This window comes from Lissotriton helveticus, chromosome 8, assembly GCF_964261635.1.
Source record: "Lissotriton helveticus chromosome 8, aLisHel1.1, whole genome shotgun sequence".
Classification (NCBI taxonomy): domain Eukaryota; kingdom Metazoa; phylum Chordata; class Amphibia; order Caudata; family Salamandridae; genus Lissotriton; species Lissotriton helveticus.
This window is the reverse complement of record NC_136069.1, coordinates 1298932781-1298951418: the sequence shown is the minus strand read 5'-3', so window position 1 is coordinate 1298951418 and position 18638 is coordinate 1298932781. Positions and strand designations below refer to the sequence as shown.

The 18638-nt window shown below is 43.3% G+C and overlaps 1 protein-coding gene across 3 annotated transcripts in view; it reads left to right on the top strand.

The window, feature by feature from the left end:
* RPGR (retinitis pigmentosa GTPase regulator) overlaps positions 1 to 18638 on the top strand; it is a 430193-nt gene that overhangs the window by 87387 nt on the left and 324168 nt on the right. For all 3 annotated transcript variants that reach the window (XM_078658267.1, XM_078658265.1, XM_078658264.1), the window contains exons 4-5: positions 10317 to 10379; positions 12798 to 12956. In XM_078658267.1, the coding sequence (XP_078514393.1) occupies positions 10317 to 10379; positions 12798 to 12956 (222 nt within the window). The remainder of the gene's footprint in view (positions 1 to 10316; positions 10380 to 12797; positions 12957 to 18638) is intronic.

Genomic DNA, 18638 nt, shown 5'->3' with positions numbered 1-18638 from the left:
CCACATACCTCTCAACACCACATAATTTAACTTCACTTAATTACACTCCACACTACATAATGACATTTCACATAAATCCCCTCCACGCCACATAGCAGCTCTCCACATAAGTACACTCAACACCATTCCACGTAATTTCACTCAACATAATATCACTCAACGCCACACAATTCCATACTACAGAATTTAACTCCACACAATTAACCTCACATCAGAGAAGTGCATGACCAACACATACCCAATTGGCCTGCCTCTTTTCCTCCCTACCCTATAACTGAGTAAGAACTTCCCGCTCTTCTCAGCAAGGTAAAATCAGAGTCCCTGTTTGACCCTGCACCCTGCATACACTGTCAAAAGGAACTTCAGCCTCCTTCTCCATTATATTGGAACTCCCTAATGTGTCCCTATTCACTGTAATAGTGCCATCTAAGTGGAAACATGTGGTCAAACCCTTTCTAAAAAAAATAATAATCTCGACCCAACATATCCAGAGATCTATAGGCCAATCTTCCTGCTCCCAATCATAGGCAAGGTGCTAGAGAAACAGGTCAACCAAACACCATCTGCATTCCTTGAAGAAAATCATCTGCTGCACACTTCCAAGATGGTATGCCATACACAGCACAGTGCTGCTGATCCAGGGAGGAGCTCTCATCCTCCTGGACCTAAGTGCAGTGTTTAACATGGTTGACCATGAGACACTTGCATACAGAAGCTGTAATGAAAAAGATCCACTTCTTTATTGGCTCACCTCTTTTTTGAAGGGCAGATCTTCCCAAATTTGTGAGAATTCATACTACTCTGATGTCCTTCCCTTGAAGTGTGGGGTCCTGCAGGCTTCGGCCCTCAGCCCCACACATTTGAACCTGTACGTGCTCCAATTGGCAGACATTGTTCAGGAGTTTGGACTGTCAATAGTATCATGTGCTGACGACACACTATTGGATGTCTCCCTCACCCTTGGAAAAGGCTCACAGTCCAATTAGCTGACTCCCTGCTTGGGAACGGTATCCAAGTGGATGGCAAACTGCTGCTTTATACTGAACAGGGAAAAAACTGAGCTGATGATTCTGGGGAACAGACCTAACCCCGACAACCTATAGACTGGCTAGAATGTTTGGACAATCCACCCATCCCCTTCATACCAAACCATTGGGATGTGGCTGGACAAGCCCTTTCCATGGATACACTGGCCAAAAAATGCACGTTACTGTCTTGTTTTGGCACCCTCCCAACGCTCCTTAAAATTCTAAACATTATCCCGAGTGTGTCCATAAGAATTGTGGTCCAAACCCTTGTTTTCTCTTGGTTGGACTACGGGAACTTGCTGTACATAGGCTCCCCCAATAACGTCACTAAAAGGCTCCAAGTAGTCCAAAATGCGACTGCAAGGATCCTATACAAGGTCCAAATTTTGCCTCAGCAAATAGTGCTCTTGCTTCTCTGCACTTGCTCCCCATTGAGGCAAGGATAACATTTAAAACGCTCTGCCTGGCACAAAGAGGGCTTAATGCCAAGGAAACCACTATGATAATAGCACTCTGGACCCCCTACTTCCCGTAGGGATTTAAGATCCTCTACGGATTGCTTCTTGAAGATAGCTAGAATTCACAAGGCCAGATGGGGTGGTAGGTCTTTTTAAAATCTCATCCCCAAACTTTGGTACATGCTCCCCATAGATTTAAGATGCCTAAACAATGAATCACCATTCTGAAAAAAGTCTAAAAGCATGCCTATATACAAATTAATAGCCCCCTTGCGTTAGTTCACTTGTCCTGAAGCAACAGTATGTCTTAGCCAGCGCTGGGAATCCTACGGTTAGCTTTGCGCTTTAGAAATCCACTATAGCTTAGAAATACACTTAGCAATTCCATTCCACACCACATAATTGCACATCAGGCCACAGAATTTCACTCCACAACGCATAATTCCACTACATACATACAATCCACTCCACAGAATTCCACATCATGCCACATATTTCAACACCACGCCACATGATTCTACTCCACTACATGCCACTCCATGACACACAATACTACTCCAGATAATTACACTAATCGACACACAATCCCACTCCACATACTTCCACTACATTCAGTACCACATAACTATTATCCACATACTTCCACTGCACACCGTGCTACATAATTCCACTACACATAACTCCACTCAACGCCACACAATTCCACAAACATTTCCACAAAACCCACATAATTTCACTCCAAATTGTTAATCCATAAAATATAATTCAACATCATGCCACATAATTCAACTCCACTACATGCCGCTCCATGCCACACAATGCCTCTCTACGTAAATCCAAACCATGCAACATAATTACATTCCACATAAATCCACTCCGCACCATGCCGCATAATAACATACACATATTTCAACTCTACACCACATACATCCACTCCACTCCAGAACACACGACTAAGAGACATTGACATTGACTATACCAATAGTCTAGAATTGCCAAGACCTATTGGCTTTGCCAATATTTGTTTTACGTTTTGTTCTTCTCTGCTTTTTGTGTGATGCCCTCATTGGAATCCACAGGGCCAGAACAACCACTCTGATACCAGGGGAAATACAATCCAATGTAAAGGTATGGTGTTGTATCAGTGGGCGACACAAGGTTTTTGACTACTAAAGATGTATTGGTTGGTAAGGTAGTCATTCCCTTGAATAGGAAAAGAAAGAACAAAATGGTTTTTCAAAATTTAATTTAGGGAACGTAAACACTGCAGTTACTTGCCCTGATACTTGACTTCAGATGACAATAATTAAAGAATATATTTTTGACCAGTGGAATTCGGTCTCTTCACTTGTTTGCATCAACCACAGGCTAGCTTGGAATAAAAGCATTGAAAATATTAAGTTGTAGGTCAGCGTTTGTTGATTAAATCAATTTGAGATTCTGTTTTCTAGATAATTATTGGCAACATACATAAGTGTTATTGCAGCAACACATATATGATATATAGTATGTGCAATGATGTGTATATCTGTGTGCATTTACAGAAATGGAATGTCGCTGGTATTTAATATATTTAATTTTTACTTTATGTATTCTATGCCCCCTGATTGGTTGTAGGTGCTTTTATCATGCATGCACAGCAATTTTATAATTCTATGATAGTAGTGTTACAATCAATATATTCTTTATCTTATTGATAGTTAATTACTTGAGTAGTGTGTGTACAAGAGTAATCACAAATTATAATGACACCCCCATACCACGAGCAGATATTGTCTTTGATAAGTCAGGCCATTAAAATAAACAATCCAATGCACAGTAGTCATACAATCTGTCACTGAAATGCAACACTGCCCCAGTCATGAACCCTCAAATTGTCCCATACGTGAGCAGTTAGACCTCTGTCATTTTGTATTGCATGTTTAATCAAAGAACATCTATCCATAATCCTTAACCATTCCTGGAGGAATGGGCAGAAGTTGCTCTCCAACATTTAGTAATATCCCAATAAGGGTATGCTCCCCTCAAGCATAAACCTGTTTTTCCATAGTTTTCCAAGTGTGCTATTTTCGGAGGAAGAATAATATGGCAGCCCAGAAATGTCGACAATTCGTGTGAGATAGCTAAGTAGTATTGTTGGATACTTGCACACCCCATGCAATATCTAGGGAATCACAAGTTTACATCTGTATTCTAAGGCAGTTTGGAGAGGCATGCCTGCCCATCGTTCAAAGGTATTCAGGCCAGTTATAAAATAAATGCAAATATGTAACTTGAATCAAGTATAAAATAGCTGATATGGCTAGCTTAAAGGATGCCCTTTGAGGTTCCCGCCAGTAATCACTAGCTAAAAGACTGAGGTCCTTCTGTTGAGATCTGAAACTCAATATTGATTTGGAGCATTCATGACCAGGGTAATGTTAAAGCTATGAAATGCCCTTAGTTTCTAACCTGTGTGTGGTCAGTTTAGCTTCAAAAGCGTTACATTTGGGAAGAGAATTCAGATCTGATGTGCGTGTCTGAAAAGCATGGAATAGCTTAAAATATTTGTAGAGCTAGGATGTATTCAGTGGGTACTCCTCATTTAATGAGTGGAAGAATTTAACACGATCCCATGTAACATACCCCAATTTGATGATACCAATGCAATCCCACTTTTGAAAGCCAGAGTCAGACATGCTGGGTCCCCCATGCAACTGTTGATAGAGGTGTCTTCTGGATCAGTTTACAGCTCATCCTATTTATCACAAACCCACGTTCCAACAATCCAGCACTTCGTTTCTGTCAAGAGGGAAAAAAGTAGGCATATGACTGCCATCTAACATGGCAATACAGTCCGTATACTGAGGGTTCGTACCCTTTAGCCAGCAAGGTTTACCTATATTCTTTTCCTACTTCTCACCTGGGCGAGAGACAGCTAGCTAGGAGGGTGTTCTCTTCTGCCTTTGAATGCTTGTGGTCTTAGAATGCTGTTTGCTTGTTCACGAGATTCACTCATGCCTTCAGGGATATAGTGAGAAAGGACTTACCCGTCCTCCCTGAAGGGTTCCCACATACTTCTGCAAAGACAGTTCATGGCAGACAAGATATGGAAAAGTACCTTTTTCAGACTCACTTGAACTCTACAATCTGTGTGGGCCTTACAAAGAGCATTAGTGTAGTGTTTGCTCCAGAGGGTTCATTCTAGAAACGTGCAGACATACCTTATGGATATGCCTTTTAATAACTCCTGACTGTGTAGACAAAGCAGGTTGAGCTATGCAGCAGTTCATGGATAGCCATGCTATGGCCTGATCCTTGGGCTTACTATTCCCAGCCCACAAGTTCAAGCATCTATACAAGAAGCTCAGAAGTTACTCCCGGGAATTATCTTGTTGTCAGAGGCAGCCACCGTGGCTTGTTCTGCAGCTTGTGGCTTTAGGGGGTGTGGTGAAGGTCGCTGAGAGCAGGGCCACCACCAAAGCCAGCCCTCATATCTTTCTCTTCTCCTGCCACTTACGTTACCAAGCCACTCCGATTCCTTGTAGGAGTCACCTGTGGCCATAGGAAGCAGAATGTATATTTTACCTGCCCAACTTGCATGATGTTACCTCGAACCAGTGGGTCTTGCAGGTTATTTGTCATAGTTTGCCTTTCAGTCACTCCAACCCCCCAGCTATAATTGTCCTTGTGACATTGTCAGAACATTCCTCCATACTTGCCAAACGGGTTCAATCATTTCTGGCCAAAGAAGCAATATAGAGATGGAGCCCCCAAGAGCAAGAGATGAACTAGAAAGATGGGGGACTCGTGCCGATTTCAGCCTTCAGTTTTGATCTCCTGCTGTGGAGGAAAAATTCAGGATGTTCACTATACTCCAGGTTCTCTCCCCCTTACATGTTGGAGACTGGATTGAGTATTTGGACTTACAAGATGCATGCATGGAGAGAACGGAAAGCAAGGCACTTACTCTTGCTTTCCGTTCTCTCCACGGAAATTGCCCAAATTATCTGAAACTACGTTTATGCAGCTACAAACAAAATAGGCCCCTTAGATCTAACGCCTTGACCCTTCTGAGCGTCCCTAGGTTCAAGAAAGCACGCATTGGAGATAGATCCTTTGGGACTGTGGCCTCAAAGCTCTGGAATGAGCTGCCCAACTTTCAGCGGAAGTTTAAATCTGAGCCAATTTTTAGGAAACCCTTGAAAACGTGGCTTTTTAGCCTAGATTCTTAGTGACGGGACCACACCTGCAGGTCTAGCGGTTGCACCCATGTTTCTTTCTTAGCGCCGGGACACCTCTGCCTGGGGTAACTGTTCGCGCTCTTATACATTTTGTTCTTCTTCTTCTTATTATTATTATTATTACTATTACCCATCCTGCAGACCCACTAGCATTTTCTCTTCTTTGTAGTGTGGAAGGTACTTTTCCACTTTGCTGTCCAGCCCTTGGGCCTAATCTCGATACCGGTGGTATTTGTGAGGGTGGTGGCTGTGGTTGTGGTCAATCTTCTCAATTTCCAGTGCATGTCTATCCAGCGACTGACAGTTGAAGGCAGGCTCACCACAGTGAGTTGTCTTCCACCTGCAGATATCCATCCCACTATTTTCTTCGCTAGGTTTCTCCATCAACAAGCTGAAACCCCAAATTCAGACAGTGCAAAAGATTCTTCTTATAAGGGCTGTTCTTGACGTGTTTTTTAAAGCTTGTTCAACCATTCCATGAGTCGGGGATTTTCTGAGTATCATTCCAGAGATTCTGGGCTCAGTCCTGTTCCCACCAGGATGGTTCTGAGCCTTCTAGGTTTCCTAGCCTTGTGTACTCTGCTGGTGCCTCAGACCCCTTGGCACAAATGGGCTCTACAGTGGAACCACCACCTTCAAATATGCAACGGAGCTGTCTTTCGTTCAACATCTGTGAGTCGGGTGAAGATGGCCTGGAACTTTCTGTAAGGGATAAAGGATATCAACTTGACTTACTTCAAACCATTTTCTCTATCCCATCCATAGCTCACGGTGTTGATGGATGCGTTTACTGTGGGCTGGGGAGACCACCTGCATGGCCTCCAATGGAGCAGTGGCGAGGTGCCATCCAGCTGGCATTCAAGTTATTTCTGACTTCCCTAGTGGGCACATTTGTGCAAGTTCTAATAGATAACACTTACGTCAAGTGGAACTGCAACAAGCAGAGTGGTGTGGGATCACGTGCTGTGCCAGGAGGCGCAGAGCCTGTTTTTCTCGCTGGATCTTTAGGGGATTTCCATGATTTGTAACCGTACAGTGCAATGCCTAAACTTCAGGGGGACAAGCTCAGCAGATATCATCTAGCTGACTACTAGTGACATCTACCCTCAGCAGTAGTGCAAAGTGTATTTGCCTAGTGGGGCATGCCGTAGGTAGATCTTTTTACTACTATTGAGAACGCTCATTGTAAAGTCTTTTACGCTACATTTTTGATCTCGGGGTTCCCAGGCATATGTGTTCCAACTTCCATAGGACTCTACTCTGATTTTCGCCTTTCTGCCTGGGTCACTGCTTCCCAGAGTTCTGAAAAAGGTCAGGAGGCACTGATCTTGCTCATACTGATTGCACAAGAAGTGCCTGGGATGCATCTCGTGGTCCAAGGTTCTGAGTGTGTGCTCCTAACATCAGGGTGGGGTCCTATACCTAAACTTCAACAACCTCTCCATGTATTAAGAATGAGTAGAAGCGGCTGAGTGCATTCAGTCTGCCTGCAACAGCGATGTGTATGATTTTGGCCCATCACTGCTCAACCGCAAAGCCAATCTACTCTGGCTGCTGGGCAATCCTGGTGCAAGGACTGTCAGGTTGATTTGCTTTAGATTACACTTTCTCATGCTCTCTTGCTTCCTCTGTCTTTGGCCAAGCAAGGCTTTGCTGTGGGCCCTGTTAAATGTTATTTGTGTGCCATTTCATCCTTTCTGTGCTTGCCTGATTAGCCCTCTCTGTTTAAATCACCAGTTGTGATGTGTGTTTCAACTGGACGTATGCACTAGTTTAATCTTGGCTGCAGTGGGGCCATAACTTTGTCATAGCTACACCTGTGAAATTCTACCCCCCCATTATTATTTTCCTTGAGACTTTGTCAGAACATGCCTCCGTCCTTGCCAAACCGGTTCCGTCATTTCTGGCCAAAGAAGCAGTAGAGAGAGAGAGTGCCCAAGTGGAAAACTAGAAAGATGGGGGTCTCATGAAGATTATAGGCCTATAGTTTTTATGCGGAAGGAAAAATCCAGGATGCTCCTGCTACCCCAGGTTCTCTCCACCTTAGATCTTGGGGACTGGATTGTGTGTTCTTATATTCTTGATGTGCTTGACTTTTGAGCCAATACACAGCTGTCCTTCAAGGACAACATATTGCTGGTTTCTCTCTGAGATGGCATGGTGGGCAAAACAATGATGAATTGGATTGGGGCTTAGAGTATTTGCCAGTGGCTGAGGTTAATTCAAGCGATCCATCAATCACTTTTATTTTTAATTTTTATAAGTGTGATGCCCTAAGTGTGATGGGTAAGTTTGTTCACAATGCCATATGAATCAAGCTGCTTCCTGCTGACTATGCACAAATAGGCCCAAACCGTTCTCAACTAATGTCAGCGTGCAGGGGAGGGGCCTATGTTTAGCTCTGCAACATCCCTTCCGGATGCTGCACAAGGTTGCATCAGGGTTCCACAGAGTCCAGCTATCGGCTCGTGCTAGCAATTGCAAAAGTGTTTCTGGATCCAGTCTGGCACCTCTGGCGGAATGCAGAAGATGAGGAATTTTCAGTGAGATGGAGTATTGAGCAGAGAGACCATCGTCGAAGGTAAGTAACTTGTTTGAAAATCCCTCACTTCTTCCCTACAGGAACCAGACATCTTCATTTGGTCAACTGTTTCTTATTGTATCTATGAAGCACGTTGTTGCAGTTGTGGCCGGACCTGCACTATAGATTCTCTTTAGCAAATAAATAAAAATAATAAAACCATGAATAGTTAGAAAGTCATCTGTTTTTTAAAACAGGTTAATGGCTTTGGTGTTATTTTCCCTCTAGGTATCATAATATAGGCCCCAGTAATCTCAATACCCTTCACTAATATTCTCTCCCTACATTACACTTGTCATGGTTTACAGAGACTGACCTTTTACCTAGATATTACACTGCATTCAGAAAGCAGGTTTTCCCTAGTTTGAAATCTCATACATTATGCATGAGGATTTTTGGAAGCACAGCAAGACTACCATCTCCTGTATAAAATCTATGTACAAAGTTCATGCCCAACGTCATCCTTAGGCCGACACAGTAATACAGCAAGGTAGGACCCCTGGGGAGACCTAAGGGTATATATGCATCACAGGGAGGAAGATGTGGTCTGACAGCTAGATTGCCGACTTTGGTGCTGGAAATCAAGGTTCGAGCCTCGGGGTTGCGTCCACATCCTGTGATTCTGGGCAAATCACTTAATCGCCCCATGCCTGAATGTGTCCTTGTGTAACGTAACCGTGCTTATGTAAAGCACTCCAATACCTTCGGGTCGAGCTCAGGCTATATAAATCTGCATTAAGATAAGATGGAGGAGACCAATACTTCTCGGCCAACACATTGACCAGAGACCCTGAGGCTCCTGCATGCAGACACTCCAGCTCGCAGTGGTCTAACATCCCTCGTGGGTTGTCCAACTCGAGACCAGGACAGGGTCCCACAGTATCTCTCTTCAGGTATTGGGGTTGACTAAATCCTAGATGGATTCTTGGCTTAACACCTACATACATGCTAGGTACACTCAGGTACATCTAGTTAGGGGGGCATCATAGGAGTACCCATCTTTTATCATGTATTTTATATATTCATATGTATGCATGACTGTATTAAGTTGGTAGAGCTATACCATCCATTTACCTTTATTGTACTGCTAATCATTTATATATTATACTGTCTAACCGGTGTTGCAGCTCATCTATTCTACACTAGAATGCCACTGTTCAATATATTCTAATTGAAAATGCCCAGCCTGTTTATTCTGTGTATTTCTCTGAGACAGACTAAGTAAGCACGAGTGACTGAGCGAAAGGTAGTATATTATTTCCACAGTCCTAAGGGATCAGGGTTGTCATGTTCGTTGGTTGCCAAGAACTATTCTCTCCTTGGTAAGAGGAGATTCTAGTGGCACTGTGAGCTGGTTGGTACAAGAAGGCCAACATACCCTGTTGGGGGTGATCAGAGTTCGTCTGAAACCAATCCTACAGTGTATGTTGTCTAAACGCTCAGATCCTGTATACTTTTCATAGGAACTACATGACAGTGGAAGATGGAAGTAATTCATTAGCCTCACCTTGTATCTGAGAGAAAAATAATAAAATCGGGCAATGGTAGAGCAAGGCCCTCGCCAAGATGAGTTTCTGTAACGGATCCGTACTGCGCCCCCAGCTCTTTTTTGGATAATCAAGTTTAGCGCCCCCTACTCTTACTCCGGTTTTAGGCATAATGCTATTGATTCTTCCACTATATCAAAACTAATTTCTGCAGTTTGAACTCTAAACACATGGGAAGTGTGTGGCATAGCAGACACAGAGGAAGCATTGTGTTCTCTAATTGGTTTATAGGCTGTTCAAATGCTTAATTGGAAAAACTGGCTGCATGTGTGAAAGAGTAATGTATTTTTCCTTAAGGCTGCTTCATAAAACTGGTCTTATAAATGTTAATTTGGCTTTGGACGAGAAGAGGGGTTACATAAATTAAATATTTGTAACTAATTCTTGTTTGTAAAAAATTGCTCAGGCCATTGTTAATATTTATTGCGAATTCAGAAAGACAAGTGTTTTCAAATATTTTTTTTTTCTTTAATTCACAGCACTAAAATCTGAGAAGGTGAAACTTGCTGCTTGTGGGAGGAACCACACTTTAGTTTACACAGGTAGGTAATTCATTTCCCTGCTACATAGGGTTACAAAAGGATTCCATATTATTAAGAGTTCAAACCTTCTGCACTGTACTTTTTTTTTTAACATCCTAAGACTTTCTAAGAGTTGTAAGTTTGGTTTATATCAATTGAACCAGTGGTTTGTATAAAGGAAAGCCTAGGACCTGCACAAATTGTTTATATAGCACTGGAAATCCAATCTGCAACATTGTGAATACATCTGAGTGGTGGGTGGCAAACTACATGGAGACAGCTAATCATAGAGGGTTAATGCCTGGTGCTACCTCTTCACACATTTCTACCAGTCTCCATTTTCTCCTGTTCTCTTTGTCAGCTCAATTTTCTTTGATTGTAGGTAAGTGCATCCACTCTGTGGTTCCAACTTATATTCATGATGTAAACTTCCAGCTGCTTCCCTGTGTCTTTTATTTGTTTCAGGCCCTCTGAGCATGCTATCTTCTACATATTGCTCATCCACACTCCTGGCACACAAAATGTGACTTGCCTTCATTGTGGAGATTCACTTTTCATCCATCTTTGCAATATTTAGATGGTTTCATAGTGATCACATAATAATTTTAGCTATTCCCTACTTCTCTCTTTGTCTGTGAATAGTCTTTTACTTAAATTGTAATCCTGGTTTAATTCAAATTTAGTGATGACTAAATAAGCTTCTCTATAAATGTAATAAAATAAATAAATTGTCCCTCCTACTGTATGGTTGTTGATCCTTTCCCCACCTTGTGTGCAGTTTGATTTGTAGCACGCTACCTATTATCTGGCTGTGTACTCACTTGAAACAGCATTTTTATAAGCGGGTGAAAAATTAACCATTATCTAATTATCTGGAAAGCAGTGTTGTTCGTTACAGGGCTGTGTTGAGTTTTACTTGTATTTTCATGTGCTATACAAAATGTTTCCTTGCCAACTCAAATTTGTACCATAAATCCAGTTCACGCTGGCATTTGTCCTTAAAATATTGAGGAGTTAACATTAGAATCTGAGGAATAACATTACTCCCCTCTGACTATTACCTGGAGTCAGAAGTCAGTAGGTGGTATGACTTTTTGTTCAGATATTGGTCGAGGTCTTAAGAGGGGTTTATTAAGAGCACTTATTATACGGATGCACCACTAGTGGGATTGCCGCCCTTCAATAAACTTCATTAAGAAGCCATAGTAGAAATGGAAAGAGCGTGGATGCCTTGAGATGGGAACACGCATGTTGATAATGATTACTTGGTATTCAAGAATCCCCAAATCTGAATTGGTGTGCAAAGGGGACAGTTCCTGGTGCACACGAGTTTGATAAGTGCGGCTTGACTGTCATAGTAATCGGTCCCTGATTGGCCACCTGAAATTACAGTCCATGGTGTCCTTCCAATCCTGACTCGAAGAACTAGATCAGTGTGTACCCTTAATAGGGCTTTATGGGAATACAAGCCTAAGCCACCACTTCTAATTATGTACCAGTGGGATTCATACTTTGAAACATCTTTGCCTCAGACACATTGGTCTGAAGTTGAGTGGTTGGCGAATTAACTATTTACAGGAACACAGGTCCTCTTGAGAGGTGATGCCAAACGTTTCTTCTCTTTGTTTGCTTGCATCCTAGTCTCTTCTGTCACTTCCTAATATATGGCTGTAGTATGTGCCTGCGCTGCTGTGTTTGTTTTCATAAAAAGATGTACGTTTAAAAAGAAAGGGCGTTCTAAACATTGATACTTATGAATCACATGGTTAACAATCTGAAGCTTTTAATTAGACACTGTCCAGAAAATGGAGAATGTTCACATCCAAGGGAATGTACACGTTAGTAGTACCCTGTACATAAGGTAATGGATATTTTACATTTAGGGATATTTTTAGTTCTTTTGTAACAGTGGGAAACTTCCATTTGTTATTGGAGTGAAAACAGATAAAGCCTTTTGTTTTTGGCTACACAAAAGTAAGTGTAAAGCTCATTCACTACAATGCATTAAACAGCTAATGGATCAACCTGTTAGTAGATAATCTCAGTTTACCACAAAAGTGTTTAGCTATACCTTGAACCCCAAATGACTGAAAAGAAACTGCTACTTTCGCTCCAAGCACACTGTGCTATGGGTACCTTTCGACCCAAGCATTGCTTAAAAATCATATACTTTTCTTTGGGTTCAGGAATTTTACTATGTTCATGATCAGATTCCTGACCCCAGTTAACCCATGAATAGTTGAGATTTGGCCACATTTTCACAGGTAAGCCCTGATGCATTTGTACACTTAGATGAATTCTGGACAAATTCGCTCATGCCTAATGTTTGGTCTTTGCTTTACGTGCTTAATGACTATAAAACATTGAGCATATCTTGAAAGGGGTGTGCTAAACTTTAGTGCTGTTCCAATTTACATGTTAAATGTTTTCTGGTTGCAGATGGTGGAAGTGTGTATGCTGCTGGAGGAAACAGTGAGGGCCAGTTGGGTCTTGGACATACAGAGGAAACCACCGGTTTTCAGGAGGTTACATTTTTTACCAATCAGTATAAGATAAAACAACTGTCCGCTGGATCAAACACATCTGCAGCACTTACAGGTAAAAGAGACGTTGTTAAGAATTTAAATGTAAATATATGATAAACCGGCATCTAAAAAGGTGTGGTGTGGCTGTCATCCAAATGTACACTCTGAAGTATATAGCAATTCTGTTCAAATCTCCACTTTCGAGTGTCTTAAAAAATTGGCAATCTATTTTGCCCCCCCAACACCACTTGCCTACATTTTCTGTATCATCGACTGAACCTAAAATTCAATGTCATGGAACACCTAGCAGAATGTATCACACTAAATCAAACACTAGCCCTTATAAACATATATTAGGTGACATAAATATATACATGAGAAATATCAAGTCCTACCCTACTGTAACTTAGGCAAACTCCTTTGATTTGACTGAAGCATTTTACTAATCTATTCTGCAGGCCGACACATTACAAAGGGCTTTTCTTTGACCTAACTGAAGTGCCTCCTTTGTTAATCTAGTGTCTTCTTCCCACCGAATTAGACTGGTCTGCCCACAACCCTATACCAGTAATCATCCCAATCACCTACCGTAGTTATAATTCTCATAACTGATAGAGACATTCTTAAATTAGAGCCTGTATCAAAAGCTGTTGAACTGGGCTTTGCATGGTGTGTCACAGTGACAAATACAGTATGAACGGGATTTACAACGTGCACTCTTTGATTATTGCAATAGAGGTTATCCATTGTGAAATCTAACAAACGCAGTATATAGGGGTTTTACATAATGCTTTTTGACAAATAAAATGGAAAGGGGTTTTCCATGGTAAACTACTTCAAACATCATAGGAAGGGCCTTTACATTGTTTAACTTTGAGAGATCTTTTTACACAGATTTCTTGTTCGGGAGGTGCTAGAGAGCTCTGGTTTTCATTCTGTACGTTTATAATTTTATATTCAATATTCAGATGTGTGTGGAGTTATACACTTTTTTCTTTTAAAAGTGAAAGGGCTGGCTGAAAATTGATTTGGTATTGTGTCTTGCGTTTTTAACCTACAAAACTTCTCTAAGTAAGCCTTGAACTACTCTGCTTCACTGACCTGATCCTCAAGTCTTGTTGCTAGACACTATTAGACAGTTAGTTACATTAACTAGACTTGAATCTCAAAGCCATTTCCACCGCTAAATTGAATTTCTTTAAATGTGTGAGTTGTGAAGAGCTAAATATTCTAAATGCATTTTGGAATTGTTCATTAAGAGTGCTGAAGAGGAACCAATATTATTGAAACTCAATTTCTTTAAAAAAATTGAGACATTTAAAGAGTAAATAATGTTTCAAAAAACATTGGAAAAAATCTGCTAGTTTCTTCCCTCAACAAGAAGCCTACCATTAGTGGAGATGGTAGGATGGTATCGCCAGGCCCTCAAAACTCAAGGAGTGGTAGCGTATATATCAGGCTCTCATTCCAAATATGCTTCTTGGATGGATGTTCAAAGTACTACGGAGAAATAGACACGGTAGTAAATGCCTGCATAAGTCACACAATTCCTTCTCCCTGCATCATGGGAGGGTTTGAAGGAAAAATGTGTGGAATTTTAATTCGTGAACTGAACATCATCTGCGCCATCTTGGCCATTCCTCAGACTCACGTATGGACATACACGACAGCCATTTTAGGTACCATGGTCTCCCTGTTCACGATTGATCATCAGCGCACTTCCCTGACCCTGCAAGCATCCCCCATGCACCCTGGCTGCCCCCGCTCTCACATGCACAAGTCATGAACCCCCCTTCCGCATGACTCTGTCTCTGGGAATCACACCCCGCGCCTGACCAACACCTCCTTTCCTTCCATGAATACCCCTCTTTTGATAAACCCTTCCTCTACGCTCGATTGTCCACACCGATCCTTCCTTTCATGAATATCTCTCCTTTGATGACCCCTTCCTCTGAGCCCGATTGTCTGCACGGACCGCTGGTCATCCCTTAGCCTGAGGATACAGTTTATTGCCCACTACTGTATGCACTCGCCCCTCTTCAAAGGAGCTACTATTGATCATGACCTCCCCACCCCCTGAGATTCGATCAGGCGCGCACATTCCAAAGGAATCGGCGGAACACTCAGCTGCGTGATAGCCCCCTCCTATTGTATGGGGGGTGAGGACCTCTACTGTAGCCACGTGTTGGAATGAGCCGGAACTGGGGGGTACCGGGGATGTCTTTTTCCATTACTTCACAATGTCTTTATTGTAATAAAGAGCGGTCACATGTCGTAAACCAGTGTATAAAAGGCCAGGCCTCAGAGAGGCTGTTAGAGAGCACCTCGAGACGATACCTTGTTGTCCGATCTGATGTGTTCTGCTCCGTCGGAATAAACTTGTTTCCTGTCTTCCTGTCTCCAGCGCCTGCCTCTTTATTTGATAAACTTCGTATGGTATTAGAGGCGTTTAACGCCGGGCAAAATTACTTAAGAAACATCGACTAAAATCGCCTGACCATTTTTCTGATTTTCCTCAATTGGCGTCCCAAGCGTGGGGCCCATCAGCGACACGTGGATCCAGTGGGAGAGGTCCCGACGACAGAGTGAACGACTGCAACGATCGGGAGAGCTCCTGTCCGATAGACCCTCGTCTGACAGCCGATCATCCGAACTTCGCTGGTTCCGAACAGACCTCTCCCGAGTGATCTACGGTCCTGACTGGGAACCATCAGGAGTGCCGCGGTAGCAACAGAGAGTAGAGGACGATCGGGCGCTGGAGGCGGAAGACGAGAAACTGTCCATGCGGTCCGGGTAAGGTCGTGACACACGACGAATTCCGAATTGATTAATTGTTTGATTGTTTGAAATACTAGTATTTGCTTTGTCGCTCTTTGAGATATTCGCTGCCTGCAAACGGGGAGGAATAGGAATATTCTATCTCCCTTTGCGGATAGTGAAGGGTAGGTAACGCGGACTTTTGTCCCCCATTGTAATCTGCCGTACCTATTTTTCTCCCCACTGATTGATTGTCCGAACATAGATTGTTTGGAGTATAGTTCTTTTGAGGTTCTCTGCTTGCAAATAACGTAGAATAGCAATATTCTGTCTAGTCTTTGCAAATAGTGAAAGATAGGTAGTGCGGACCTTTGTCCCCCGTTGTAATCTGTCATGCCTGTCTTCTCCCCACTGATTGGTAGTTGGTACAACCCGGACCGCTTATTAGAGATGAACCATCCAGCTCCATTGGAAGGCACCCCTAATAAGGACATGTTCACTAAGCAAGGACTAGTCGCTATAGCTTATAGTAAGTTATGGCATAAATATACAAAAAAGAACCCCGAAAGTCAGTGGCCACTGATAGGTTCCTTTGATGATCATAAAATAAAAACGTTAGAAGCAGCTGTTAGAACAAATAAGGCAACGCCCACCATGCTCGATAGTATCGGCATGTGGCGCAAAGAAGCAGAGCAACGAAGGAAAAGAGAAGAAGCAAAAATAGGGAAAGAGTTACGAAAGGCAGCCCACCTGGCCGCTAAGGAACTAGATGAAGAAATAAGAAGGAGAGAGGAAGTTAGACAAACGCAAGAATCAGGGTTGGCAGGCCAATGCCCTGTTAGGACCCCCTCTACGCTCTACCCGGAGATGCCCTCCAAACAACGGGCAGACGACGAGTTACTGCTAGGTCCTCCGATTATCTACCTGCCCCCTCCTTATGCCCCCTGCCAGCCTCTAGCACAGCACCTACCAGTTCTGAGTGCGGGCGAGGGTGACCCTAGCGCTAGTGCCCCGGCCCTTACGGCCTTCGCACCGGCCACATTGGTAACAACATCAGATGAACTCGAGACTAGCAAGCAGCCAACAGCCAGACCAAATAGGTTGAGCAAAGACGAGCGGGATGGGATTGACAAGATAGCAAAGACACTGGTAGAACGGAAGGAGAGCGAAGAATATACGATGGATATGCACAATTCACATGCCGGTAGCCACAGACGGCATTTCATTTTACGGTTCAGCTACCACACCCTGAACGCATATGAGGATAGGTATCAAAATAAGGGTCCTGCTAAGCTGACGGCTCTATATAGAAAGGTCGATGTTGGAGATGGGACTGAGCGCGATGTGACGGACCTCTTCATGCAAACGCTTGAAGTCTTCCGCCACCTCACGGAACAGAAACCAGAGGTTAAGATCACAGTCCCTGAAACGGCTGAGTCCCCATTAGAAGTAGCCAACACTATGATGCCTATCAGAGAAGCCGCCCCCTACTGGGTTCCCCCAAGAGGTCAGGGAACAAACGACGATATCAACCACGCAGATGCAAAAGGGAGGGTTGTGTACAATTGGGTTTACCAACCATGGGATCGACAAGATATTTTAACCTTTAGGCAAACCCTGCCTGATTTAAGGAAGAACCCGACAGCATTTTACACCGAATTAGGCACAGCCTTGGGTTCAACGATAATGACTCTAGCAGACATTGATTTGTTTTTCGGGTTATGTCTGCCGGCTGACGTGTGGAAGCAAATCCGGAAAGCCGATCACACAGATCTGTTCGGACATACCTGGAATCAACTCAGTGAGCTAGATAGACGACGAGAGCCCGGAAGGAAACCGATAAAAGACATACTGGAACTTCCGGACAAAATAGTTCAGAAGCTAAAAACCTTGATCCCAGAGAAAAAGGTAGATTGGTCAATAGTCACGGCTTGCCGTCAGAAACCCCAGGAAGACGTATCAGAATACTTCTCCCGATTTGAAACGGTTTTCTCCGACTACAGTGGCCAAGACATGACCACCGCAACCGGACAACACCTATTTGTGCAAAACTACGTAAAGGGTCTGTCACGAGAGGTTTCCCAAAAGTTACAAACGAGCGAGAGTAGTTGGGGGGCCTCCAAACCCGCCGCTATCCTCCAAATGGCCCAGTACTACGAACACCAAAAGGATGAGAATGATAGGGCAATCGAGAGAAAGAAGAAAGATTTGAAAGAAAGGGTAATGATAGCCCAGATACAAGGGGTGGCAGTCGGGAAAGAACTACACAGGGGGAGCTACCAATCAATCGCCCCTAGAAATCCACCCCCAAAGGACCGCACACCCACTCCCTACTCTGGACGTAGGGACATAGAAGATAATCAGTGTGCATTTTGCAAAGGATTCGGGCATTGGAAGTCTCAATGTCCGGTTCTTCTGGAACTAATTAAAAATAAAGAAACAAGGGACATGATGAATGGCCCCAGGACTAGAGGGCAGGGGCGGGGGTACACAAACGACACCAACAGCGACAGACCAGGAAGATCGAACACATTTGACCGTCCCCGACAGAACCAGTACCAACTATCTGACAGTGAGAACACTCCCGACTTCGCATAGGACTGCCAGGGGCAAGGGAGGGATCCAGTCGAGCTCTGTGTTGACCAGCAAGGTCCTTACTTCACCGCTAAGGTCCTGGGTACAAAGTCTCCATTCTTGGTAGACTCTGGAGCGACACATAGTGTATTATCAAAGCGACTGATTCCAAGGGCACCCTTGTCTGGCTCACACATTACATCGATAGGTTTCGATGGAACGCCCTCCACTAATCCCCTGTCTGTACCTATCTCCTTTGACCTAGGAAATAACCCCACTGACACAACATTTCTGCTCTCCTCCAACTCCCCTGACGCCATTATGGGTATTGATTTACTAAAACATTTCCGAGCTACTATTAGGTGTTCCCCAGATGGAGTCCGAGTCATCCTGTACGACAACCCGAGCATGTCCAGATCCCGCC